We start from the raw sequence: 26,570 nt of genomic DNA on the forward strand, positions 1-26,570 counted from the left end.
TCACAGAAAATATTATGAAAAGCAAATGGGTTCCTAGCAGCTATTTTGAGTTACAGAATGGAAATTCCACTTTGTGCCATGAAAGATTTACATTCTGAATATTATACAACTTTAGCTTAGTATAGGTTTATTTGCTAAGTAAAATGTAATAAATGCTATTTCATTTTACATATTAATTCTTGTTTGAACAGAGCTCATTTTAAGGACTAATAAACTATCAGTTAAAGTTTGATCATCCAAATACTGGAATCAGCATTAAAACAGTTTTCCTTGCAAATTTTCAGCTATGGTTACCTGGCAAGCATCTACTCCTCCTTCCAAGTATCCTGCACACAACATTCTGGGTGTTATGTCTCCGTCATACACTTCCTTTTTGTTGCAAGTATTTGAGTCAATAAGTTTCACTGTTGCTTCCTGAAGAGCATTAGGAGTTGGACCTGAGGGAATGAATAATTTGAGTAAATGCAATTGTGTTGATAAATAATGTTACCTTATGGAGGACCAGCTTAATTTTGTTTAACACAGAAGTACTGATTGTTACTCTCTCTAGGTTATGCCTTAAGGAAAGTATGCATACTCCATTTCACTTAGAAACTGTACTATTAAAACAGAATTAATGATTGCATGGTATATAGTGCCCAAAGTACAACGCTGTATTTTACAGATGTTCCATCTAATACCATGGAATGCAAATTACCTAGCAATTTGGGTAGATGATATGAAATCAAGACAGCTTGATTCCATTGCTAAAGGTACTCACAGCTTGGCCTGATAAGAGCGCGAGGTTGGGCAAGTCACTACATGCAGCTCACTCTGCACATTTTCTTGAAAGCCTACAGAGTTATCTGCTTCTGGCTAGAGGTGGGAGAATATTTGCTCAGGCATTACATAAACACATGCATGGCTAGACTACCTATCTGAAGAATGTACAATATGAAATGGAAAGCCTGGAAAAGGAGGTCATTTCTGCTACATTCTGCTTAAGTGGATTGTAGCTCTGTCTTCAGCCAGTCTAATTTTAGAGCAAGAAATTGCTGCTCACATATTTGAGAAATCTTTGCTTCTAGACAAAAACTAGGCTTGCTGCCATACAACATACAGGCTACACAAGTGATACCAATTCACTAGCAGATCAGCACCATGGTTTGTGCAACACATGGATTACCCGGTGGACTCACCGTCATTTGTAAGTGCTCCCCAGCCTGTGATGACAGCATAAATATCGTATGGAAAAGTCTCAGATGGCTCAGGCAGACACACACGGTGTATGTGACTTGTAAACTCGACTTGTTTAGAGAGCTTCACAAGCGCAATGTCATAATCATGCTCTGGGTAGCGGTACTTTTCATGAATAACAATAGTCTTGATCGATCGTTTCAAGCTTGGTGGCTTCAAAAGAGCTCCAAAAGTAGCAGTCCACTTGTGAGGGTGACTCATGCTGAAAAAGGTAAGAGTGCTGTAAATACTTAGCTGTGAATGTAAGTACTTGGGACTTTAAACTTGACAAACACCTTTCCCTCATAACCCCTTCAGGCAAGCTTCCTTCTAGATTTGTAAGGCATCTGTCACTTCCAATAACACTATACCCCATATCATTTTAGCCTGTTTCTAGAAGACAGCAATTTCCTCCTCAGTCACAGTCTCCTACTCCCTCTGATCCCTCGACACTGATCTAGCCAGACTGTGGCTACAGGGTTTAATCAGGCCCAAAAGCCCTCCTGCTAGAAAAGTCATCTCCTTTACTCTTTTTGCATGGTAATAATTTGTTAAAGCAGCTGTTTCATCGTACATGCCCTGCAGCTTCACAACTGCCACAGTTGAAACAAAGAGTGCTGGGAGTACGTGGCTGAACGGAAAGGGAGGAATGTGGTTTTTTATAACTTCTGGTAGCAGCCTGAAGCTGCAGCAACCTAATTATAACACCAAGGAAAACCTTTAGAAACATTCGGAAAAAAACACTATCATTTCAGTCACATCACCTTTTCTTCACTTTTTTTTTTTTTTTTTTTTTTTTTTTCTTTTCCCTTAATGTGCCAAATGTGTTTCCCTTCCAAGGCAGAAAACTGTTCCCCTGAGTAGTTAGGGGTGTGCTGGAAATCTGGAAAGCCCCCCAGCTCGATCCAAATGGTGCACATTCTGCTGCAGATTCTCTCTAAGCTGGGAACTTACTCTCTGAAGCAGTGAGCTGCAGATACGAGCCACGTATTGCTGATGAGTGTCGCACCACAGCGATGGATATTATTGTACTGCAAACTAGCTTGCCATGGCCAATCCCCAGTCTCTGCAGAAGACAATCCGCCGACTATTCGCAACGATGATGCTTTCGCTATTGACTTGACTGATCTATTCTGCCGTAACCCACAGACTGTCAGAAAGGAAAAAGAATGCATTAGTTATTCCTCCATTTAGTAAACATGCCTGCCAAAGGCTGCAGGTACTATGGAAAACGTACATAAAATCACACACCACCTAGGTTCTCTAAAGGTGTAACATCAACACGAAGACATACCTTCCACCAGCCCCCCAAAACCGAGATCCTCATGCACAACCCATTCTGTTAGAAGCCTGAATGAACAACTGACTATTATGGTAAGCCATGATGGTCAAGCATTCAGGTTTAGCTTCATGAACAGCTCAAATAAATCAGGAATCAAAACCCTTCACCATGCAGCCAGGACAATTCCCAAATATAGGGATTGGCATCTCTCAGTCCCAGGTGATTTGTCACGAGGATAAAACTCGAACAAGGCAAAATCTAAGATGGTAATGATCCAAGCCACGGGTTTTTACCAAGCATGCATGCAGACTGCATCAGCAAGATGTTGATTGGAATAAGGCAACTGCACATTGCACAAATGGCAGCTGGACCTTGGGAGCTGCTCAGGCAAAGAGCATTGTGCCAATCCAAGCCAGAGGTGACAAAGGCATGGATACCTCCAACACAGTGTGCATCCATGGTAAGTATTATCCCCCAAACCCAGAAGGGAATGGAAATACTCATGGTTTCAGCCACTAAACAGACATTCAGGTGCAGCTGAAGCTCTCCGGTAGCTTTAGAAACTTCCTCAATTGAGGGAGATGCTTCAGCTGTCTTCTCCCCTTCAACCAGTGTCAAATTTGTCTTACCTGGAACAAGACCCACTAGACCAGGTCCCGATTTCAGCTAGACATTAGGAAAGTTGGCAGACAGAACTATCCCAATCCATTGAAAAAGAGACAGAGCTAAGAATTATTTGCATAGTGACAATACCATCCAAACTATTGCACTGCCTGTCTCTCACAGACAGTGACCCAGAGGGGGACGAGGTGGAGATCTGTAATACCTCACTGAAGAGCTGCAAGCCCCAGGCCCCTTGAAGTCCTCAGAAGAGAAACACTGGAGCCACGCAGAGCATAACCTCTGCCCCTTCCTGCTAGGATCTGCACAAGGTGATGTTAATAGTACCTCATAATGAAAAGCAGCAGCAATAACTCAGCAGATTGAAAGCTGTTCATAAATTTGGAAAAAAAAAAAAAAAAGTCACACAATATTGAGAAGGTGATATGCTCAGTGTAATGTCTGCCCTGTACAGAAATTTGTAACTGCAATGAAGGAAAACAGTGAAATGTTAAGATACAGATACTTGTCCAAAACTTTCTACATGAAAGGACAATGGAAGATTGTACTCTAACTGATAAGACTGTCTGTACTAGCATGTTTACCTCCTGACAGCTATTGGTAATCCTCAGGGCCTAGATCTGTCTAATTCAATCAACCACCTGAGCGGTCAATGTTCCAAACATGGAGAAAAACACAGTAGTTCTCAGTGACCCAGAACACCAGCACTTAAACTGAAAAAACAGTATTATTTAATCTTCCATTACTTTACATTACCTTGCTAAGAGCTCAAACCTTTCTAGAGGTGGAAGAAATCCATTCCTGGGGTGTATTGGGAAGAGTGTTGCCAGCAGGCCGAGGGAGGTGATCCTGCCCTCAGTGATACTCAGCCCTGGTGAGGCCACATCTGAAGTGCTGTGTCCAAGTTCTGGGCTCCCCGGTACCAGAGGGACATGGAGCTACTGGAGTGAGTCCAGAGGAGGGCTACTAAGATAATTAGAGGCCTGGAGCACCTGTTGTATTACGACAGGCTGAGAGAGCTGGGCCTGTTTAGCCTGGAAAAGAGAAGACTGAGGGGAAACCTCACCAATATCTATAAATACCTGAGGGGAGGGTGTCAAGAGGATGGAGCCATTCTCTTTTCAGTTGTGCCCAGTGAGAGGATGAGAGGCAACAGGCACAAGATGAAGTATAGGAGATTCCGGCTGAATATGAGGGGGCACTTCCTTACTGTGAGGGTGACAGAGTGCTGGGACAGGCTGCCCAGAGAGGTTGTGGAGTCTCCTTCTCTGGAGATATTCAAAACCTGCCTGGATGCCATCCTGCACAATGTGCTCTAGGTGATCCTGCTTGGCTGGACCAGCTGATCTTCAGAGGTCCTTTCCCACCTCAGCCATTCTGTGATTCTGTGATTTGTAAGATTTTTATTTTATTTATTTATTTTTTTTAATGGCTATTAAGTCTCCAGACAGGCTGACTTCCTTCCTTGAAAGCTCAAACATCTCTAAAACAGACTATCTCAACTTACGTATTACCTACAACTGAGACCACCTACAACACTACCTTCAGAAGACTGAGCATTGTCTACTTCCACAGCGTTTTCTATGCTACTAGTCATCCCCAAACCCACAACATTTTCATTATAATCACAGACCGACTTAACTTCTACACATTGCCTCATTGTCCTTCCTTCCTTCTGATATACACAAAAGAAATGTCAAATTCCCAATTTCTAGGAGCATGCTGAAAGCCACTATTCCAAACTCTTCCACATGTGCCCATTCCTGCCAGCTTTCAGGGGCACTTTGCATTCACAGGGTGAGATACAGGTCTCTGCCAGGCTGCCATCCTTAAAGTGTCAATCGAACAGCATGCTGGTACACAACCAGGTGTAGAACTCATCACTTAGAGCATATATGAGAAAATAACAGGTGACAAGGTGGAGATGAATCGTCATGCTACAGCATCAAGGACAAGCGACAGATCCTGCAGTTGTTGCTCCAAGATGCAGAAAGAACTGACAGTCCTGTGCAGGCAGGATTAGACTTGACCAGGTATTTAAGTACATGTTTTAATCCATTTTTAAAGAGATGTCAGACTTCACCTTTAAGATGCACCTTCCACCTTCCACACCAGCACTGCTGAAGGCAGGAGCATGCCGTGGGCAGGTATCAACCAGGGCATGCTGCTCTGGCTCTGCAGCACACAGCAGCAGAACCTGAAGATCTCCTCTCTGCTCAACATCGGGTATGTCTATAGTACCCTTGGCATTTTTTCCTTTCTCATCATGTGCTCTTTTCTCACTTAATTGCTATTGCTTTTAACAGGAGGAAAATCTCACTATAAAAACAAAACAAAACAAAACAAAAAACACAACTGATCAAGGAACTCAGCATTGTGTGTAAGACTTTTTCTAAAGTGGATTTTCATCCCATTTACACTGAAGACTTTCAAGCCAGTAACAACAGTTTTAAAGCATCCTCGTAGGCACTGACAAACGACTTCCCTGTGACTGAGCAGGATTTCTAATCTAAACAGGATTTTCTCATCTGTGCAAAGTGTAAGGTCATGTTCATTAGACAGAAGGAAGTGAAAAGGCTTTTAAGGGCCAGGAAAAGGGCTCAGAGACTCTTAATGCTAATTAAAATAATAGAGTTTTCCCAGGCTTAAAAAGCCCTCACTTACTGTCATTGAAGATTGCTTCTGCTCTTTTCCTCTCCACATCTGAAACAACAAAAAAAAAGTCAGTGTAAGGTCAGGACAGCACAGACAAGATTTATCTCCTCCATGGCCATCCTACCCTATGGCTGCTCGAGTACCAGGCATCATGAGAAGCAGAGCAGATGGGGGCTGCTGTAGAAGCCAGTGCAATTCATAAGTGGTCACGATCTTGCACTGGCTAGTGCATTCCTCTCTGCAGTGCAGTTTGCTGTTCTCTGGCCAGACAATATCCTCTGGAGCTACCACTCTAGTTGCCAGCAATCCAGGGGATAATCACAGTCTTTTTACCATTTTTAAATTGTCCAGAAATTCTTGTACAGCATACACAACTTCACAGTCTGTGACTGGAGCTTTCCTCAACAGATCCCTGTCCTTATCTACTTGATTTTTATTTTCTCTTTGCAGCTACACAGAATGTTATCTAGCTTCGATCCAAAGCCACACCAAGCCAGGAGGAGTCTCTTTTGAATGCAAAGGGCTCTGGATCATACTTGTTGCCTACCGTGCTCTTGCAACTTGTGTTTTGCTTGTGGGCTTGACGCTCGTGGTATGCAGGGTGAATTGCATGTTTGCAATCCACCATTACTAGATACATACTCCATCATTTCCTAACAAGACAATAAGCAGCTTGTGATATAAAAAGGAAGCAAAAAGAACTGCAGTGTACATACAGTTTGACTGCAGGGAATGTTACAGAGGAAAGGCAGTGGTAGGGCTGACGTACATGCATCCAACTGCTGCTTTTTGTTAGAACAGGAGATGAATTATAACTGAAAATTTATATAGTGACGGTCTTATTCACCATATATGGGAACTGTTCTCATGATAAAGGTTTACTGGTGGGCAAGCAGCAATTTGTGAGGTCCCCTGTCAGTAAAAGTGTTCACTTGCACGTTCTCAACTACTATGACAGAGAATGGAGAAAACCTTACAGTACGGGTAATTCCGTGTTTCAGGAATGCTTGTTGTACTCCAAGAATTTCCATGCATAACACTGCTGTCTGTTGCCAATATTCCTTAGATCAAAATGTAATAATATCAAATAGTAAAATCTAGGGGATCCCAGCAAGGGGATTCAGCAGTGCTACAAATTTCTGTAAGTTAAAAAGTAATGAAGAAACAGGAGCTGAGCCATGCTAAAGAACTATCTGCTTCACCTATGTGGTTATACTGGCAAAAAGTGCTTTGAAAGGAATCTGGCCCTACTTATTTATTTGAACCATGCTAAAAATCCAATAGTTTCCTGGAAATTCATACTACATTCAATACTAATTGAATACTAATTAGGGTCATTCTAATATTGTATAGCAGGAAAATGGTAAGAAACCAACAAATGTAACCAACAATGAAAGCACACTTTTTGCCTTTGAGTGCAGTATTGATTATTTTTATTTTTTAACTCCTCTCTGGGTGGAGAGACATTTACCTCATAAGGCCTAATTATAAAGCCTGCAGTCAATTATTAATACTTGCATTATGTTGCAAAGCTAATCAAGGAGACAAAAGAAGCAACCAGCTGGTTCCAGCACAGTGCCGGAAGCAATTCAATCGGTATGTTCTTGCTGCACTGAGTTTTTGCTGTGAATCACGCAGCCGTTCTGCAAGGCACCTGTCTATATCTCTGTTGGCTTTTTTTATGAGGCACCTGAAATAAAACTAAAAATTTTCTGTATGTGTATCCCATACTGTGAGCTGGAACAGAGGTATCAAAGAAAACACCACAAGGGGGAAAACAACAACAACAAAAAACCACCTGGCAAAAGCAGGTGTTAACAGACCTGGGAACACATCATGCAGATTAGGACAGGTGAAATTAAGGGCTCAAAATTAAGGACACAGGACTTAAAACCAAATTCAGAGCACATGTACAACTTTGGAAACCAGAGCTGACGTGATTTTCAGATAAGCTGAACCCACAGTATGTACCATCAAAAGCAGGGAACACTTTGGGTTACATGATATTTCTGGGGGAAACAAACAAACAAAACAAACAAACAAAAAAACAGGTTACTTGCTGGTTTACCTCACTTGGGGATTGCTTTCATTTGTCACCATCAAAAAATGTTGACATTTTTTACCTGGTCAACAGCCACAGATGTTCATTGTGCCAACCAACATACTGCAAGCCCTGCCTTGAAGCAAGCACTTGTAAGGCATGAGATAATTTCTCTGCCCTGCTCATTTACTAGTTGCCCTAGTTGTTTGCACTACCAACAAAAAGCATCAATTAGTAACAATTAAAATGTCATATCTCATCCCAACCACATAGGGCTGCAAAAATAGTTGTTTGTGCTGCATTTAGGAAAACAGTCTTCAGGCTTCCACTGTAAACAAGAACAAGTTAAACTTGAATATGCAAACTTACCTGCAAAATGGAACTTGCTATTAAATTAAAGCTTGCCCAACTTAAGCGAAAACTAATGGTTAAATTAAAATCACAGCAATCTATTGAAATATGGCTTAGGGAAAGCACACTTCAGAAGAGGCCCCTGTTTTCCAGCTGGATGATCAGTTAAAACAGTTATTTTGTTTACTCAGTTAACTAAATTATCTTTGAACACACCTAAATTACCGGCTTCAATTTCCTATGAATGAGAATAGTGACTTGGTACAGTTATTATTTGAGATTAATATTAGCTAATATCTTATTTTTACTGCTGAATATACACGTTTAAGCAAGAATGGAAAGAAAAGGAGAGTAACTAAAAGCAGGAGAGCTGCCTAATTTTGATATTGTTTATATGCAATAGCCAGTTAAGGCCAGGATTCCTAAAGGACTTCAGTGCCCAAAGCCTGCATGTCTATTTGGCAACCATCTAAATGTTGGCAGGTTTGTACCTAACTGCAGAGTGAATGCGACCACTCCTCTCCAAGGGACTCAGAGATTCCTACAGAAAAATGTGCTTGCATTGTCTTGTCTCTAATTAACTTCAGTGTCACAGCATCAGAAAGGTTAATTTTGTGTCCACTGTCCTATTTCACTTGAGTTACAGAAAACAGTGATTACATTAAAGGGAAAATAACAGTCAGAACCCCTTAATGACATAAATGGAGCAGACATTACATTGAAGAAGTTCAATCAAGGCAAGAAAATGCATTACTAGAGGATACCGGGCATTTTCAGTTTAGAAAGGGCCAGAGAGGCCTTCAAAATCAGAGGTGAAAAAGCTGCTTCAAAAACCTGATACAGCTTTACCAGGACAATTACCTAATTTTTCACAGATGCTAATTTCCACAAGCAGCTTTATTTTCTTTCAAGGCTTCCAACTGCAGATTTCTATATGCCATAATGTAACCACTAGCTTCAAAGGCAAACTGCATGGTCTGTGTTCATCACATAACTAATGTTTAAATTGTTTTCTCCCACAGAGAAGACATGGTAGGGATTATCTTAAATGGGGTAATGAGAGGATAAAAGGATTTAAAATGTAAAAATAAATAAATAAATAAAGTCCTAATAGCACTTCAGTACTAATACTTGGACATTTTCTTGGACATGCATTTGAAGCAAAGCTTTGTGCCATGCATCAGAGGAAGCATCCTCTACTGCCCCTTGTCACTTTGATAACATAAGTCCTTCAAAGACAGGGAATTACAGAATTCTCAGATGCATCAGAAACAGTGGGATCACCTATTTTGACGTTATTTAGGGTAACAGCAGTACATGTAGCCAAAAAAAGATCCCTGGCAAGTTTCAGCAGTTCACCAACCTTGGGCAGCCAAGAGGAGTGCCACAGAGTGAATCTGTCCCATAGTGCAGTTAGAGAGAGGGATAGTGTCTCTCCCCTAATGCTCTTTAATTACGTTAAAGACTGCGAAGGCCCCAGGTACTGGGGTGAAATGGGAATTAGAGCAGTCCTTCAGGGTGAGAGGCTAAGTCCTGTTCCAAGAACTGTACCTGAAAGGAAACACAGCAGTGTCCCGAAAGCTGGCAACCCACAAGCACTTTGGGCTCATCAGGGAAGTCTCACTCCTCCGTGGTTACATCGTGCACACAAAACAACTTCCTACTAATATTCCTACATTCTCTCCATTCCCTCAGCAGGAATTACCTCCCTAGGGTTAAGCGCCCTTGTGGAAGTAGGTACATAGGTAAGGTAGGTAAGCACAGCTTAGGTAGAGATGATGCAATTCTCATTCCTCCAGTAGGGGAGAGTAACCCGGTAGAGACAAGACAAAAGCTGTGTACCTCTAATTGTCCCTGTCACCCTGCCCTTCCCTCCCTACTCATGTCCACGGGACCTGTCCTAGCATGCATGACTTCCCCCCATCTCCGCCTTCATCCACAACTTAATTCCTCTCCGTTTCCTGATTAAGACAACAATCCTTGTCTTTCATGGAATTTTGTAGCTCCAAAACTGGTAATAATCATCCCCTCCTGAAGGATGAACAAATCTTTAGTTCAATAATATCCCTCCAGTGTGAGGATAACATGCCATATGTTGTCAGATGTCCAGTGAAGACACATGCATGGTGATATATAAGTGCAGATTCATCCAAACCAAGCATCAACTTCATCACTATCAATGAAAATAGAGGGATTTTTGTGTGTGTGTTTTTCAGTCTGCTGTATTGAGCCAGGAAGCCCCCGGAACTCTTACTGTTCAGGATCAGACACAAGCCTAGCACGAACAGAGAGCTGGTTTATTCCCCAAGCCTTTTGGGGAAGATAATAAGACTTGCAAATATTGAAACCTGCCGCCTTATGCTAGGGTAATGGCATCAAAGTGGGGGAATGTAGGATCCCCGCTGTGTTTCTCAATGTGTTGATACATGTCCTGTTCTACTACCGCAGGCTGCTGTTGCGGCTTGTACAAGTGGCAAGTACAAAAAAATAAGCACAGACTGCCACAGACATTCTTTGAGCCACAACTTGATGAAACGTACCTCAATAATCCAGGTCAGACACTCATCTGCATGTCTCCCAAAGAAGACTTGATAAAGAAATGAGAATCCATCTCACCAGGTTCTGTACTTTGCAAGGAGCTTTGGCAAGTACCAGGTGCCAGATAAACAGAAATAATAACAGTTGACTTGTTGATCAAAACCAATTCGTGACTCATTGTTCACGGTCAAAACCCTTGGCTGTGAGACAGATGGGAATACTTCCTACTCACTGCGAACAGTGCCAGTGATCTTGCAACCAGTTTCTTTCTGACGTCAAGAGTACATTCCCAAAAATACCTTTTGAGAGACTTCCAACCTACCTGGCAAGGGGAAATAGGCTGGCAAGCTGCTCTACACTTTGCCTAATAGAGATGCAGGCTATGAGGTGACTACTTCTAATCAGGAAACCCTGAGGAAAGAAAAAATCAGCCTTGTAGATCTCTTTGGTGCCAGAACTATACAGAGGACAAACTGCGACACCTTCTTTCTATACAAGTGGAAGAGCAAGTTCTAACTTGGGTGTTTCTAAGTCAACTGTGATTTGACATCTTATTCTGCCAGCCTTTCCATTGGTCTTGGAGAAGATAGGACTTTGCTAGTTTCTCCACTGAAAAATATTTGGGTGGACAAACCCAACTGGAAACAAACAAAGAGATCTCCATCACCTCCCATTTTTTATCAGAGCTATAGTGGATGTCTAGAAATATCATTGTTCTTGGCTAGGAGACTAAGTAAACTATGGCTAAACAAGAAAGTAGGGAATTCAATAATAACAACACACCTGAAGACACCCCAATAACAACGTATTTTTGCAGCTCTGTTTAAAGGACATCAACTGTTTAGTGATGATACAAAATAAAAGACAGTATTATTCTGCCTTTTTTCCTTTGTTTTGCACACACTATTTTTCCACATCTATGCCATCCACCTTCTTTGGTTTTCACCTCCCAAAAAAAAGTGAACTCATAAAATATCATCAGCTTGGATTCCATCTCCTCAAAGCTCTTTATTCCCAGTCCCTGGAACAAAGGGGCAAGCAAGATCCTGTGTTGGCAAAATACTTACTTCTGTGCTTCTGCCCTGGACCACTAGTGTTGCACCCAGTTTGAAGGCAGTTTATTGGAGCTGATCCCCAAAGCAAACACTTTTGAGTGAAGTGCAAGTTGAGACATGGTGTTGAACAACAAGACGATTAGATCCTGGGAGGAAGACTTACTCATTCGCCTTATCAGACCCTCCTAGCATGCCATGTAAATAAGTGCCTGACCTGGATTTGTTCAACTAGTTAGCTGTGCTCACCTAAGGTAAGCTATATTATTGCCCCCCCAAATTAGAATCTTTTGATAAGGGGATTATAATGAAAAGGTTAAGGGTTTTTTAGAAGCCATCATGAAAAAGTTCTGGGATTGCCTCAAGATAAATAGGGATTCCAGTTGGTAAAACTATCAAACTTACAATGAAGCAGATGTCCGAAAGGTTCTGCAGAACGTGGAACAACCTAGGGCTTCTCAGCTTTCCTTGGCTTAAGTATTAGTACTGCACAGGATATATTAGAAGGGAGAAAGAAAACGGAAATACAAAACCTAGATCCCTCTCTGGACTTCCAGGACCTCTTGTAAGTTGTCTCTTCTACCAGGTGTGGGGAAGAAGGATGAACTTTGTAAGTTGAGACCTTCTCTTCCTCAGAAAGTGCAGGAGTGCTCCATTCTGTACTCTCTGCCTGAGTCAACCTCATTTTCTTAAATGGCACAGCCAACTGGAGCTTGCCTAAACCTCACAGCGCTGTTGAAATCGGATTAGCAAAGAAAGATCTAAATTTTGTTGCTGTCTCCTAGAAATGGCAAGATAGTGTTTATGTTCCTTTGTGTCATGGGTAACAATTGCACAATGCTAGTCCTGTAGTGAGTAGCAGACCTATGGAGTCAGTGTTTTATGGTTAACCTGGGACAGCCAAGAAAAGCAACAGGAAGTTTATCATACAACTTAATCAAAGTAACACCAAGATGCCATCTTTTACTGAAACCAAATATTTAATAAAAACATAGTGATTCATTTGTATCAGCTAATTTTTTAACTAGCAACTAATCATAGAATCACAGAATATTACTGTAACAGCCCTGGTGCAGTTCAAGGTCAACTAAAACAGCTCTGAAGCACTTCTCTCATTTACCAGACTGAATATAAACAACTAACCAGATAACTTGATGAGATCACAGTTATTCTTAACAAGCATTTTTGTACTTCTTCCAGTTTTGTCCTTTAACCAAGGCATCAAATTAAGATTCATTAAGCCATGGCCTGACCAGCATTAAAAAAAAAAAACAACAAACACAAAACACAACTACTGAAAACAAAACACAAGCCTTTCAGTCTCTTTGGTTGATGGTCACACACTATTTCTATCTGGAAGGAAGCAGAAAAGTGGTGCTTCTTTGCCCAGACGGATGCTACCCATCATCCCAAGCCACCCCAATGGTTTGGCTGGTTGGGCCATTAAGAAACAAAGGTCGTTTGACAGCTCATATTTGAGTTTCCCTGCACTGCTGCATCTTGCCCATTTCAAGCACCAAGAGGCAGAACAAGGGGTTGCTCCTGATCATTTCTGAGTGGGAAGAAGCCTGGATCCATCCAGAATAGCAATTGACCTATGATTCCTGTTCATTCAACACAGCTGTCTGGTCTCTCTGCATCTTTGCTGGCTTAAGTGGTCTGCAAGGAATTGTGATCCCCCCACCAAGAATTATTTTTTCCCAATACATGTACTGTTTCCCCACAAAGTTTCCCCATGCATAGTTTCTGCAATTTCAGGCTCCTCAAAGATGGAAAGACCTAAGGAGCATGTTTGTTTGCATTGCTGTGTACTGAAGCACTGTGGTGAGGCTCCTACTCTACCCTGACAGGAGCGTGAAGTTGATATTGCAAGTCTGGAGGAAGAGCAAAACTGTACGGAGAGGCCACAAAGCATCTGCTCCTGTCTATCTTTATTTAAAAGACTTAGGTGAGCTCTATACAGTGCCACTGATTTTGTTCCTACTTAACATCAGGGAAGACTCAATCTCAGTAACAGCCGTCATCATAAGGGAAAAACAAGTCCCATCAATGAGAAGAGCACAAGAACTAGATTTAAGAGAGATGCAATATACTTACTTGAGACAGTAGAAGACCTGACAATTATTCGCAGGGGTCCGGTGTATTTTCTCAGGCCCCTCCGTAAGATCCTTTCAACTCTTTCTCGCAGTGCTTCTTTGCAATCCGTGGAGGAGAACCAGAATGTGAGCAAAGTTTCTGCCACCACACCATCAGCATCTGGACTGCAAACCAACAAAACAGTCTGGTTACCTCCAGCCTATTTTGGCTTTCTTAGTTTTCATCTTATCTCTTCTAGCAATAGCAATGTAGCAAAGGATGAGACACATGCTTGAACATTTTGCACATTTTTCAGAGTATAATTTGCTAAAAGAAATCCAAGCATCTGCTGAATTGCCTAATGTTCCTTAGGATACGTCAGGGCATGATGTTTTCTATAAGTGGCCAGACCAATGTTATAATCCTGGAATCTAAAAAGCAGTGACTGATTACATGTTTGGGATGCAAGAAAAGGATGGAATGAACTGATTTGATCGCTATGGAAAGTCGGATATGCAGTACTTCAGAAGCATAAGGCAGATGGTTAATTGTATCTGGACAGACCTTTCCAGGGTCCTGTATGTGCACAGAAGAAAAATCTTAAATTGCCATTCAAAAAGGTATTTGAGGAAAGGCCAGAGACTATCCAACTTAATTCTCACCACCGCAGCCTCATGAGAGATGTGAGTATCTGCTTGGACATTCCTGGGAGAAAATGTGATTGATAACCTCACATCATGCAACAGTGAATGACACTCAGCAGCATCTCCCACAGTCTACTTATCACAGTTCAAAAGATGAATAAAAAAGGAGCCTTTTACATCTCACGGGAGAGTATGAGCTGCAGTCATGCTGGGACACACAGTTCCACATTGGCCGCTGTAAATCCCACATGTGATCAGAAGAAAGGACAGGAATATACAAAGGACTGAATTCATTCAAAAGTAGTACTTATTTCTCCTTAGACAGAGCACCAGACATTGCAAGAGATGGAGTGCTAGACTACAAACACTGAAGTGTCTAATCTCACATATTAAATCTTGCTCTACGCTTGCAGATGGTTTTATCCTCGGTCATTACTCAGGGAAGATAAGAATGTGTACCAAGAACCTTCTTTCCTCTGCTTCTTTCTACCTGAGCCAAGAATGGCACAACCTACAAGAGATAGAATCTCAGTTACTTCGCATTTCATGCAGAGTGAGCTAAAAGTGGGTTGCTCTGTCTTAAACATCATTCAAATAGGAAAGTGAAAGAGAAGCTCTTCCAGTTACATCTCACTGCCTTGGACAGTTGTATTTATGTAGAGGAAAAACAATTAAAAATAGAAAGCAAGTAGCTTATACACACATCATGTAATCAGCCTTTGATAGTAGAAAAGAACATGCACCAGAACAGAACAGATATTCCTGTATTGCCAGTGAAGGGCAACAAAAAGTCCATGGGTTAGTAGCCCACCGTAGTATGCAAAAGTGCTTCATAGCTGAGCAGAAAGACACATTCCTTGCCTCAGGGATATCGTATTTGAGACCGAGTAGCTATATGTGAACTTTCCAACAGGCTGTTTTTTCCCGTAGTGCCAATTTCAGCATGACTGCCACTCCATTTATTTTCCAGATATTATCTGATTCAACTGTGGGTGTTGCTTTGCATTTCTGAGGTGTTCCCTCACCTCTCCCCCCCACTCCTCTTCCTGTGCTGTGCCACGCTGGAATTACCATATCAACTCTTGCAAGCACACCACACCTCTCAAAACCCTCAGGTAAGTACAGACTGCCTTGAATCACTCACTGTATAACGAAAGTCCAGAGCCAAAGGCACCTAGTCAAGACATACTTTGGCTTTCTTAGTAAGCAGTGGGGATTCTTGCTAATGTATTGCTTATGCTAAACGAAAAATATGCACAGTGCTTTCCAAAGAAATTCACAACAATGACCCTGATTAGGAGAGCTTGCATTCTAAGCACCTGAATAGCCATGAAGCTTGTGGGAAGAACTCTGTCTTATTAGGCTAAAAGATATATTTGAAGAAACAAATGAGTTTTATCGCATACAAGTCTTGCATCCAGCACAACAAACCTCACAGCAGGTACCTCAGTCTGTTCTTGGGAACAAGACATGAAAGATACTACTTCTCCCTACTGATTGACCTGTCAGATCTTTAAACCACTTTGTCTACACTTACAACACACGTCAGTCTCTAAAACATTCCTAAAGCTACATTCAAATAACAACTTGTATGATTTGCCTAAGTGGGAGTTAAGCCAGGATAGAGTGGGAGCCCAGATTCCACAAACCGTGGAAGAACAAGGAGAGATACATTCACAGCAGTAAGATCTTTGGGGCTGCTGTCATTAGTCTTGCATCTTTGATATGCGATTATTAAGACACAAAGCTCACTTATGGAGTGCTGTGCACTCAAGAAAAAGACCTTAGTATTACAATAGGGATTTCTATGGAAATGGTCACTATCAGTAGTCAACAGTAGTCAAAAACACCTATCAAAAGCTAGATACTACTGGCAAATAGAGATAAAATAAAAATAAAATAAAACAAAACAAGAAAATAATTGCAATATCATAATCCCAGCAACTGTTCTGACCCCTTTATCTCAAAGAGCAGGAGCAGATTCAGAGCAAGGCAACAAGAAACACCTCCTGCAAGGAATGGCTGAGCAGACTGGAACTTTCTCTCTCTCTCTCTCTCTTTTTTTTTTTTTTTTTTTTTTTTTTTAAGTTGATTGAGAGAGAGAGAGAGAATAGCCCTAGCTGGACCTGGTGCCTGGTGAGCATTTCATAACATCTCAATTGTATGCCTTTTCTTTTTTTTAAACAATCTCACATACCTCACTCTGACTAAGCGTGAACGGACGTATTTTTTCCTTAAAATGGAATTGTGAAATGTCTTGTCCATCTGTTGAAAAAAGAAAAATAGAAATTAACAACAAAAAAACAGGGGAGAGGGATGCACTGCTGGAACAAGAATTTGGAAAAAACATACTTAGTTACAAAATCACAGATTACAGAGCCTCAGAAACATAATCCAGCCCAACCTCTACATAAGATTTGTCACAGACTTTGCTCTGCTATTCCTCATTTTAGCTGAGGCACATCACAAAAAGCTAGCTTGTTTTTCTCAATATCCTATGGCTACATCAGTGTTCCACTAGACTACCCTCCTATCCACTGCTAGGCATAATTAGGGATGTTTATAAACATCCGGAAACATGCTGCAGCAACCTCCCCAAGCATATCCTTCTCAAAAAGGCTTACAGAAAGGATACAGCATGCTGTGCACTGCACTGAACCTCTCTTGTAGCCATTTTTTGATAGAACATTTATCTTTGCTTTAAATTTCTATAGGACTAAGGATATCAGTGATCTCAAACTACAGCCCTCCCCTAGACATCCTTGCTATTTGCCACATGCTATTCTCACCTGAAATAGGAAGCCTTGGACTTGTTTTATAACTTTTGAGTATTAGGAATCAATGCCCATATGACATCTTGGCTGGTATCTGCTTAACCACATCCTGCTTAAGGCTGAATGTTGTCTCAGGATTGCGTGACCAGTCTGAGACAATGCAGTGTGATATAACAGGGCAAGAAATTCTGCCAGGAATAGTTTGGGATCACTGTGGTATTGAGAAACAGCAAAGTCACAAGTGAGTTATGCAGTTCCTTGTACCAGCAAGACCCAGGAAATCAAATGCATACACCCTGTAAACATCGAACGTGTTACAGGAAAAATAAATAAATAAATAAATAAAGTAGAAATGCTTTACAAACTCATATCAGTTTTTTATTTTGGTTTGGTTGTTTGTATTTTTTTTAGCGCATAAAGGCTGTTTGATTCAGAACCAAGCCTTCGCATTTTCAGCCCTTAAAAAAAAAGAAAAGTAGAAAAAAAATCAAAGTTCTGGTAATGTATTTCAGATTCAGAAACAAGAAATCTGGTGTGATTCTCACAAATCTCCTCTTTTCAACCTTGGCTTCTGTAAGACAAAGCCTGACATTGCTATGTATAGAATAATTTCAAGATTGAAACTGCCTTATTTTGAGTGATTTTAAGGTGAAAAGCATACGCTAGGGGGAACAAAAACATTCTTGGTCACACACTGGGCTGGTATCTTACTGTTACTAACAGTTAACCTGAAATTACTTAGGAATTCAGAGAACCAGAGAAAACTCTATGGAAAAAGATATAGTGGACAGGTATCAAGTGCAACAAGCTACTGCATATGCAAAATGCATTGCATACGTGCATTTAGACATTACGAATAGGCATACATTCAGAAATTCATAATAGTTTCATGTTGCCTGTAATTCTGAAGCCTGTTTCTCTCGCCCCCTCTCCACACTTCGGATATTGGAAGTATTTGTCCTCAGACAAAATGAGGATTTTTTTGTTTTTAAATATGTCATACTATTTGCTTGTACTTCCTGTAACAATTTCAGATGCTTCACTGATGACTGTGTTAGCAGAAGGACGTGCTGCTAGCTTCATGGCACGTGTTATCTTCAGCTACACTGCCTCCAAAGATTTTAAGATCTTTGGGGCAGAGATTTTGCAGAGCACAAAGCACCATGCAAACGAGAGAGAGCTTTGAGCTGTGCTGCTGTACATGTCAAGCCTCTACATTGCAAAAGAGAAAAGCAAAAGCAGGCACGTTTTACACTTGGGGAAGAATTTGCAATCTCTTGCAAGGGAGGGTGAAGTTAATGCGACCTGTCTGAAACCTGTATCTCCTCCTGGTGATTATATTTTCAATCCATCTGTATTCTCTCATCTCAGACAATGCAAGTGTTTTTGCTACACTTGCCACTTGCATTTCTATAACAGAAATGTGGATCCTTGCTTCTGCTCCTCATTCTCTTGCACACATTTGCTACAGCCTGAGCAGTTCATATTATTTACTCGAGCCACGTTCAGCTTTCTCCTCATCCTGGACCACTTCCTAGATGTTCTCTGCAGACTGGTCAGGAACACTATGTCCTGTGGCAGAGGGATTTTCAGTGACATCAGAGAAAAAACTATTGCACACAACACTTCTTTACAAAAAAAAAAAAAAAGTATAAATATCTAAGGAGTCCAAATGCAATTGAACTATCAGCAACAGATACTGTTTTCAGGAAGTTCAAAAGGGATGCTGGAGTTATTTTATGGAGGAACAGTAAGTGTTTGATTTAAAATGATACCAACATTACTGGATTTGTGTTATTTCCATGCTCTTTCACAATTTTGTATCTCAACAAGAAAGGAATCTATCTTCCTGTTACACACTGTCACTAATTTTCTCCCTCTTAGGATTTGCCTTAGTTCTACATCACCAATAGATCGAAAACACCAAGTGGGGAGTGTTTGTCTCTAGCTACCCTTACAGACTCTTCAACACCTTCAAACCTTACCAGGATTTTTTTTCCACTTTTGTAACCTGCCATATCTTATTGGGAAAGGCATGCTAGCCAAATGTCTGCTCTGTGGCCCCTCTCACCCTGCTGATAAATTAACTTGACAGATATGAATCTGTCCCAAATGTACCCTTTTATATTCATACAGAGTTTACATTAAGAGGAAAAAAAATCAGAGAGATGCCTTCTGATAATAGCTCGCAAGGATTAATTGTCTGTCCCACATTTTTACCATAAATCATCTGGTAAAAACTTTTACACCCATAGCCAACAATAAACATTTTTCTCCAATGTGCCTGTAGCTTTCTTCTCAGCCTGAGTCATAACCCTGGAAGCAAAAGTAACTAGAACTTTGCCCAGTAACTAGGTGGGACCCAGTCCTGCTTGGGTGAAGCACCTACACTCATTTAAAGCATTTTGTTTTGATTGCAGCCACTGAAAAGCGATGCTGTCACGTCCAGATCCCTTAATTTCACCTCTGATCACTTGTTTTCCTGGCCATTGTCTACCAGTTGCTGGATGGTGACTACTGCTTTAAAAAAAAAAAAAAAAAAGAACACAGCTTCTCTCTATGCATTACATTTTCTAAGACAAACTGGACTTCACCCTTGCACTCTGCTTGATCTATGCTTCTACAGTAGTTAGTAGTGGCCAGTAAAAAAGACACAAGAAGAGGGCAAAACTCTCCCACCTGTACAAACCCAGCCACAAAGGAGATTTCTTCCTTGTTCCTTTCAGCCAGAAGTTTTACACCTCGATGAATAAGACTTGTTTTTCTATTCTGCCTCAGGTGACTCTGGATCTCATCATTACCCTCTTTTTTCTTGTGTCACACCATGTCAGCAGGGCCAGCCCTCTGAGCAACCTACCAAAAACTTTTTCTGATGTCAGATTCAGCTGATACACCTCCTTCCCAGGGACCCAAAAGAAAAGCAAGCTCTGTAAGTGGGTCACGTGCGACAGCGATCGCATTGCTCCACTGTGGGATGGAGCTGACCTGGGCTGGGATTGTTCAGATGTGTAGCAGGGTCTGGAAGTGACCCAGCAAGGTCAGTGTGCCTTGCTTTCTCTCACCACACATGGCTCTCTCACTGCACACAAGGTAAAGATTCATCAAAAATCTCAAATCTAGTTTGACAGAACTTGTGTGAGATACTTGCTGAACCCACTGCATTACGCATGTGGGATGTTGAAAGGCATTCGTTAGGTTTGGGAGCAAATCCTTTTGCTGCTCAGTCTTCTGCCTGCCACCACCTTAGTCCTTCTACAGCTATCTTCATGCTAACACTCTTCCCTTCGTCTTGATAGCTCCTTGGGAAGTAAAGCCTTTTACCAGTGATTATTATTATTATTATTTTTTTTTTTTAAGTTTTCCAACCATAAATAAGTAGAACACGTTGCCTGGTTCAGTGAACCCCTCCAGTACTTTACAGTAACAGTGCAATACAAAATACTACTAATCACTTGGGTTAATTTTGTACCATCAAACTCGGTGGCCAATTTACAGCACAATCTGCTGAGAGATCCAGCAGATGTCACGCAGTAGCAGCTTGCTTGGGAGCCTGGTATATCCCCTACCCTGGTTTCAGTTGAGGGGTTAGTTGGGAACTCTACCAAGGACTGAATGAAAAGAGGGCAGGAAGACAGTTGGACAGGGACAGCAAGAGAAGCTGAACCTGGCCCTGTCCTGAACCAGGATGTGGACACCACAATCCTCTTAGAAACAGAGACACCAATTACTCACAGCAGTGGCAACCGTAAAGCCCCACTGTTTGCCTGAGGTGAAGAGAATGGACCTGAAAGAGAAGGAGTGTAATAATCCCCAGGCCTCTGGCAAACCAGAAGATCAGAAACTTTCCCATCAGAAACCACACAAAGACAGCATGTGTCATACCCAGCACAGTGGGCAAGGGCAGCGTGATCCTCTGCATCTGCAAACATCATCACAAAACTCTGCACAGGGTTTAATCTAGCTCAACTGCTAAAGCTGGGAGGTGAGTAAGCACCGACTGCACTACAATGAGCTCAGCTGGACAGTTCTTTGAGGCATCGGCTGCAACAGCAATAACTGACCATGCACACTAGTTCCTAAAGGGACTGGTCTTTCAGATGGAAGAAATTAAGAAAGCTAATACCTGGAAGAATGTCAAGATTTAAAGTATCATGCTCATCCCTAGTGCAACCAATCTGAAAGGCATGTCACAGCATTAGGGTTTCATTACAGCCATGTAATAGCAACAGCTGGAATTAAGGTCACCTGAGTATTCCCACCCCTACTCCCAGCTTTCAATTGCCCGTAATTAGCTTCCTAAAACTTTCACACCGCGACTGAAATTTTTTCCACTTGGGAAGGAGATTTTCCAAAATTTGGAGAGAAAAATCCAAAGTTGGATAGAAAGCCATCTAGACTGAAATCCAGAGAAGGTTGATTTCTTTTTTTTCCCCAAAAAAAGTAGGCTTTTCCCCAAAAAAGTTGGTATGAAGTTGAAATAGAGGAATGAACAGCTCTTAGGACGCGGCTAATTTATAAAATCTAGGATAGATCTAGGAAAGATCAAGTCATGTATTCAGGTTACAAGTGCCCAAATAGCACAAAAATCACACAAGTACAGTACCGAAATTGCATTCTCCCTCTTGACAACACCATGTTTAGTTTAAACAACTACTGTCTTGACCAGCCAGATTTTGATCTCAGTGACACCAGTTCACATCTTGAATCACTTCATTCATTTAATTGCCAGTAAACAATGTAGTAATTCTGGATCATGGGTCTATAATTAAGATAAGATTCTACCCTTAATCACACACACTATCGATAACTGCCCTTTATTTCATTTTGAATTCCTTTTTCCACCTCACGTTCACATCCATTTTCCTTGTGCCCATTTTACACCTCTTTATCTGGTCACACACTGGATCTGAATTTGAGTTACTTATTTTGGGGGATGGAGGGTGTCATGTTATGATACTGCAGACTTTGTACACCCTTTTTAGACCTTCTGCCTTGATTAACCAAGGGGGGGGGGGAGACAGGAAAGAGAAATCAGTTTGTATGTTTATTACTTGAGAAAACCACATTGTATTAAGAAGTTGAAGAATCACTACATATAAGTTAAAGAAAGAAAAGATGGATATTAGGCACGCTGTCGATGACTGTAGCCATTTCATCCTAGAAATGCTGCTTAGGTAGAGCACACTAACAGTTTGAAATCTTACTGGTAGGAAAATCACTAAACAGCAGCTTCATGCACTACACTGCATCAATGAAAGTACATCATATTTTCCTTTTTTTTTTTTTTTCCCTGCTCCCTGTGTTTCTGTGACCTGTGAAAACAGGAAGAACTGGAAACAAATCAAAGCAAGAAAGCATCTAAGTTTTGAAAACAATACAACATATGCCTCTACCAGCAGTCTTTCTTCCTTTGATTTTGATTGGAATTTACAAAAAAAAAAAAAAAGAAAAAAAAAAAAGAAAGGTTTACGAGTGAGGAGCAAGTGCTGTCTGTGAGTTATTTCCTCTCTCAGCATACAGCATTCCACCTATGTCTTTAAAACCACACCTGTAGTGCTCAGTGTAGCCTCAACCTCTAATTCCAGCACCAGATAAATAAGCCATCAAACTGCCATATTGCCCACTGTCACATTGCCATGTTTCCCACTTGGTTAAATTACCATGGAAAGCTTCTTTCTGGTTTGTTTACAGCCTTGATCACCCATAGAGGGCACCCTTATTGTGTCCTGCTAACCCAAGGGCGATGCTTCCACTTTGCAAGAAGTGTTCCCTTAAAAAAAAGCTTGCCAAACAGAAGTTGTCAAATACTCTAAATTCATGCTAGGATTTTTCCTCACAGTGATCCTTAGAAATATTTTCTACAAAGAAAACAAGAATATTGCTTTTATCATACAACATTATTTTGCAGAAAAAAAAGGAAAAAAAAATAAAGTATTGTTAGAAAATCTCTAACTTATTTTTTCGTATTTTTTTTTCCATTTTCCTACTACAGACATATTTCTAAATAAAAATTCTACCAGTGAAGAACAAGAAAAACTTTCAGTAGAAGTTCTGACCTTTTTGCTTCATGCTAGTACTAAGCAAGTACTTCAGCGATTGTACACAGTGCCTAGGAATACCCAGGTTTAAATAAGGAATAAAGTTTTAAAACTTGGGACTGTATCTGAAAACACTAACAAATTTCTTTTGAAACTTATTAAAAACAGCAAAACTTATGTAGTATTTGTCTGAGAAGACATCAGAAGGATTTGGCTTCTGCAGCTACTATAATTTCTGTATGATCTATTTTATCTTTGATTTTCTTCGATGTTTCAGGGGCTGAGAGGGGAAAAAGATGATTTACAAGGGCAGGGGCAGTGGGCAGGGAAACAGCACATGCAGCAAATGAAGCTACTTGATACTTTTAGTTCCCATTGCTTCAACTTGCTGTTAAAAAAAAAAAAAAAGTCAAACTTCAGCACACTCCCTTTCCCAGGACATGCTCAGTTATCAGCTGTACATTTGCCCTCACAGCCTGGTTTCCCAGAGCAAATACAGTCTCTAGGACTGTTTCAAAAAACTCCTGGCTTGGGGATCTACTGCTGAATTAACCTCCAGACCCAAGGACCACAAGGTATCGATCGAGAAAACCACATGTGTTTGAGCTTTACCTTATCAGCTCTGTGGAAGGTGCAATGAACACCTCGTGTACAGTTCCAGTCAGCTTTGCTACTAGCTCTTGGTTCTAAAAAGACTGTATTTCACCTTCCTCTGTCTCCCAAAATCACAGTTTGGCTCCCCAGGAAGACTTGTCTCATGTTTGACCCCAAAAAAGCTAAGTGCTATGAGACAGCAGTCTCACCTACTCATTCACTACTTGCAGAGCTTTCAGTCAGGCTTCATTCATCTCACATGGAAAGCTCAGCCAGTACTGCAGGCTTTGTCCCTGCAGATGGGACTGTAAGCTACTCACAACTCAAATCACAATGATTGAAAGCTTATAACTGGATATGAAGCAGAGAGGCAGCCTTTCAGTTACCAGAAGTGTCCTGTTGAAGGATAATCTAACTGACAAAAAGGGTTATCAAGAATTAAAGCTCTATTTTCCACAGAAACTTAAGTGTCTACACAGGAGTTGAAGGAATGATCACAGAAACTTGAGTAGTGTGATGAGGGTGAGTAAAGCCTGAGTGTGCCAATGAAACCTTTCCTGATCCTCTGTAAGCACCTGAAAAATTCTTTTGTCTCTGGGGATCTCTTCATGGGTGTTGAAGTAGCTTTATGGATTGGGCCTCTCAGCTCTCTCCAACTCAGTTCCTTGTCTGTACAGTGGAAACATCAGTGCCTGGGAGCTGGGAGACCACAGCGTACTTTGGTTGGTTGTAACTGGAATGTGCTGAAGCTGCTGAGATCCTGCACTGCACCACTGACGATGCAAAGGATGGAGTCAGCTCCCACTGCATCCCACCAGTGTCTTCTGTGGTGGAAGCAGCTAAGGGCACTGGGTTCAGCTAACAAGCCCCATTTGTGGCCAGAAAGTGTCAGGGAAGGTGCAGAGCTGCAAAGAGCTACTGGGTTCCAAATGCTGCCCTTGACAGTCCTTGGGATTCTCACTCACCTTGAGCAGCACAAAGAGCAGGAGATCTGTGTGCAGGGTTGTCAGGGACCTGCTTTCCCCCTCACTGCTCTCAGAGAAACATGTCAACAGACATCACCTCCCAGGGGAGAAAACTGTCTCCCTTCCTTCCCAGGTCCATTACAGGGACTCATCAACAGGTCCTTAAAACAACCAAGAACAGGCACGGTCATCAGAACCATCCTGCACCATTTCCTGTGGTATCACAAGAGCAATACTCAGCAGAGCCACTACTTGTGAACTAAAACCGTGCTGATTCATTTCTATCAGACAGGGCACATCTCAAGAGCTGTATCCATCAAAAACTTTTCCTACTGTCTGTAGATAAGAACACAGAAGAGTCTTTGTTCACTTCAAATCACGGAAGCAAGATGTCTGTTTCTAGAAGAGATGCCATGACACGGTATGGAGTTCAGAGGCAAGAATTACTTAAGAAATTCCGTGACTTCAGTAGAAACACTGGGATAGACAGTTTTCCAGGGAAAGTGCCTAGCTATCCTGTTAGTACAATCCCCAATCACTCTGCTCAGATCCAGCCAGGTAGTTTTGTGTTGCTTGTGATGGTGCCAGGAAGGGGGAGAGCCGAGGTACCTTGTAGAGGGGAAATCCATGCCACTCCACTCTGTGGCTCGAGGCACTGATGGTGAGGAAAAAACACCTTACGTCTCCCCCAGGCACCCCATTAGCCAAGAAGGGAGCCTGAAGAACATCCACCCACCCAACTCACAGCCTGGCGTAAAGTCACACAGAAGCAGGAGAGAGTATGGGGTAGCAAACGGGTACATGTGCAAGTCACTGGTGGGCAGGGTAAAAGCTGCTTATCTCACATATCTAGACACTTGCCAGCCTTCTGCTGAGGCAACTTCTCTTTAAATGGTAAAGTGCTCATTTCAAGTCCTCTTCAACACACAACTCCTTCACTTGGTAGCAAAGACTGCTTTTCAAATGACCTCCACCTTGCACATGGGGCAGTGGGTGCTGCTGCCTGGGATTATCCCAGTCACTGAGGTCTATCTAGAGCTGGCTGTCTCAGCTCCTGCTGCACTTTGGGGTCTTCAGATGAAGAAGAAAAGCTTAGAACAGGGCTTTGGACATCTCCCCCAGATGCTGTTACTAAGAGAATGGCTAGGGCCTTCAAGACACTCTTGGGAAATTCAAAAGCAGAATGAAGAGATTTTATGCGAGAAGAAAAAACCCCAAGCCTGGTGCAGGAGCTACTGAAAACCAGAGGTAATGGTCATGTAGGAGAACAGTGGCATCTCAGACGATGCTTGGCTGATTTGCACGTAAGCGAACCCACTAAGAAAAAGAGGCTCGCTGTGGAAGGAGCCATTAAGGCTGCAACTGTGCCCTTTGTACTCAGCTCAAGAGGGAAGGGTCCAGCACAGTGGATTTTAGGCTGAGAAGGGAAGAACGACTGGTCCAGCTAGAAAAACAAGGAGGCTCTGGCAGGCTGGAACATCTCTTCCCACAGTGGCATTCAGTCAGGTCTGCTCTTTCAAGAGAAGACAAAGGGAACCCTTAGGGCCGCTTGTAGGAAGCCATGCAGGGAGCAGATAGCTTTCATCATCTGTTCCTCAGTCCCCCCAGCTCCACCCCACAACACATTTTCCAGACTTTCCAGTCAGCCCTGCGATGTTGACTGGTGCACTGGCTTCATCAGCTCTTTGGCATGATCTCGCTGCATTCCCTCCGCCTTCAATGAG

At 41.8% G+C, this 26,570-nt stretch overlaps 1 protein-coding gene across 2 annotated transcripts in view; it reads right to left on the reverse strand.

Moving 5' to 3' along the window:
- LOC101799230 (transmembrane protease serine 11E) overlaps window positions 1-26,570 on the reverse strand; it is a 44,325-nt gene that overhangs the window by 2,638 nt on the left and 15,117 nt on the right. For both annotated transcript variants that reach the window (XM_072037117.1, XM_072037116.1), the window contains 6 exons: window positions 16,673-16,740; window positions 13,853-14,016; window positions 5,783-5,821; window positions 2,170-2,365; window positions 1,179-1,438; window positions 295-437 (listed from right to left, as the gene is read on the reverse strand). In XM_072037117.1, coding sequence (XP_071893218.1) covers window positions 295-437; window positions 1,179-1,438; window positions 2,170-2,365; window positions 5,783-5,821; window positions 13,853-14,016; window positions 16,673-16,740 — 870 coding nt within the window. The remainder of the gene's footprint in view (window positions 1-294; window positions 438-1,178; window positions 1,439-2,169; window positions 2,366-5,782; window positions 5,822-13,852; window positions 14,017-16,672; window positions 16,741-26,570) is intronic.

Source organism: Anas platyrhynchos, chromosome 4 (genome assembly GCF_047663525.1).
Source record: "Anas platyrhynchos isolate ZD024472 breed Pekin duck chromosome 4, IASCAAS_PekinDuck_T2T, whole genome shotgun sequence".
Classification (NCBI taxonomy): domain Eukaryota; kingdom Metazoa; phylum Chordata; class Aves; order Anseriformes; family Anatidae; genus Anas; species Anas platyrhynchos.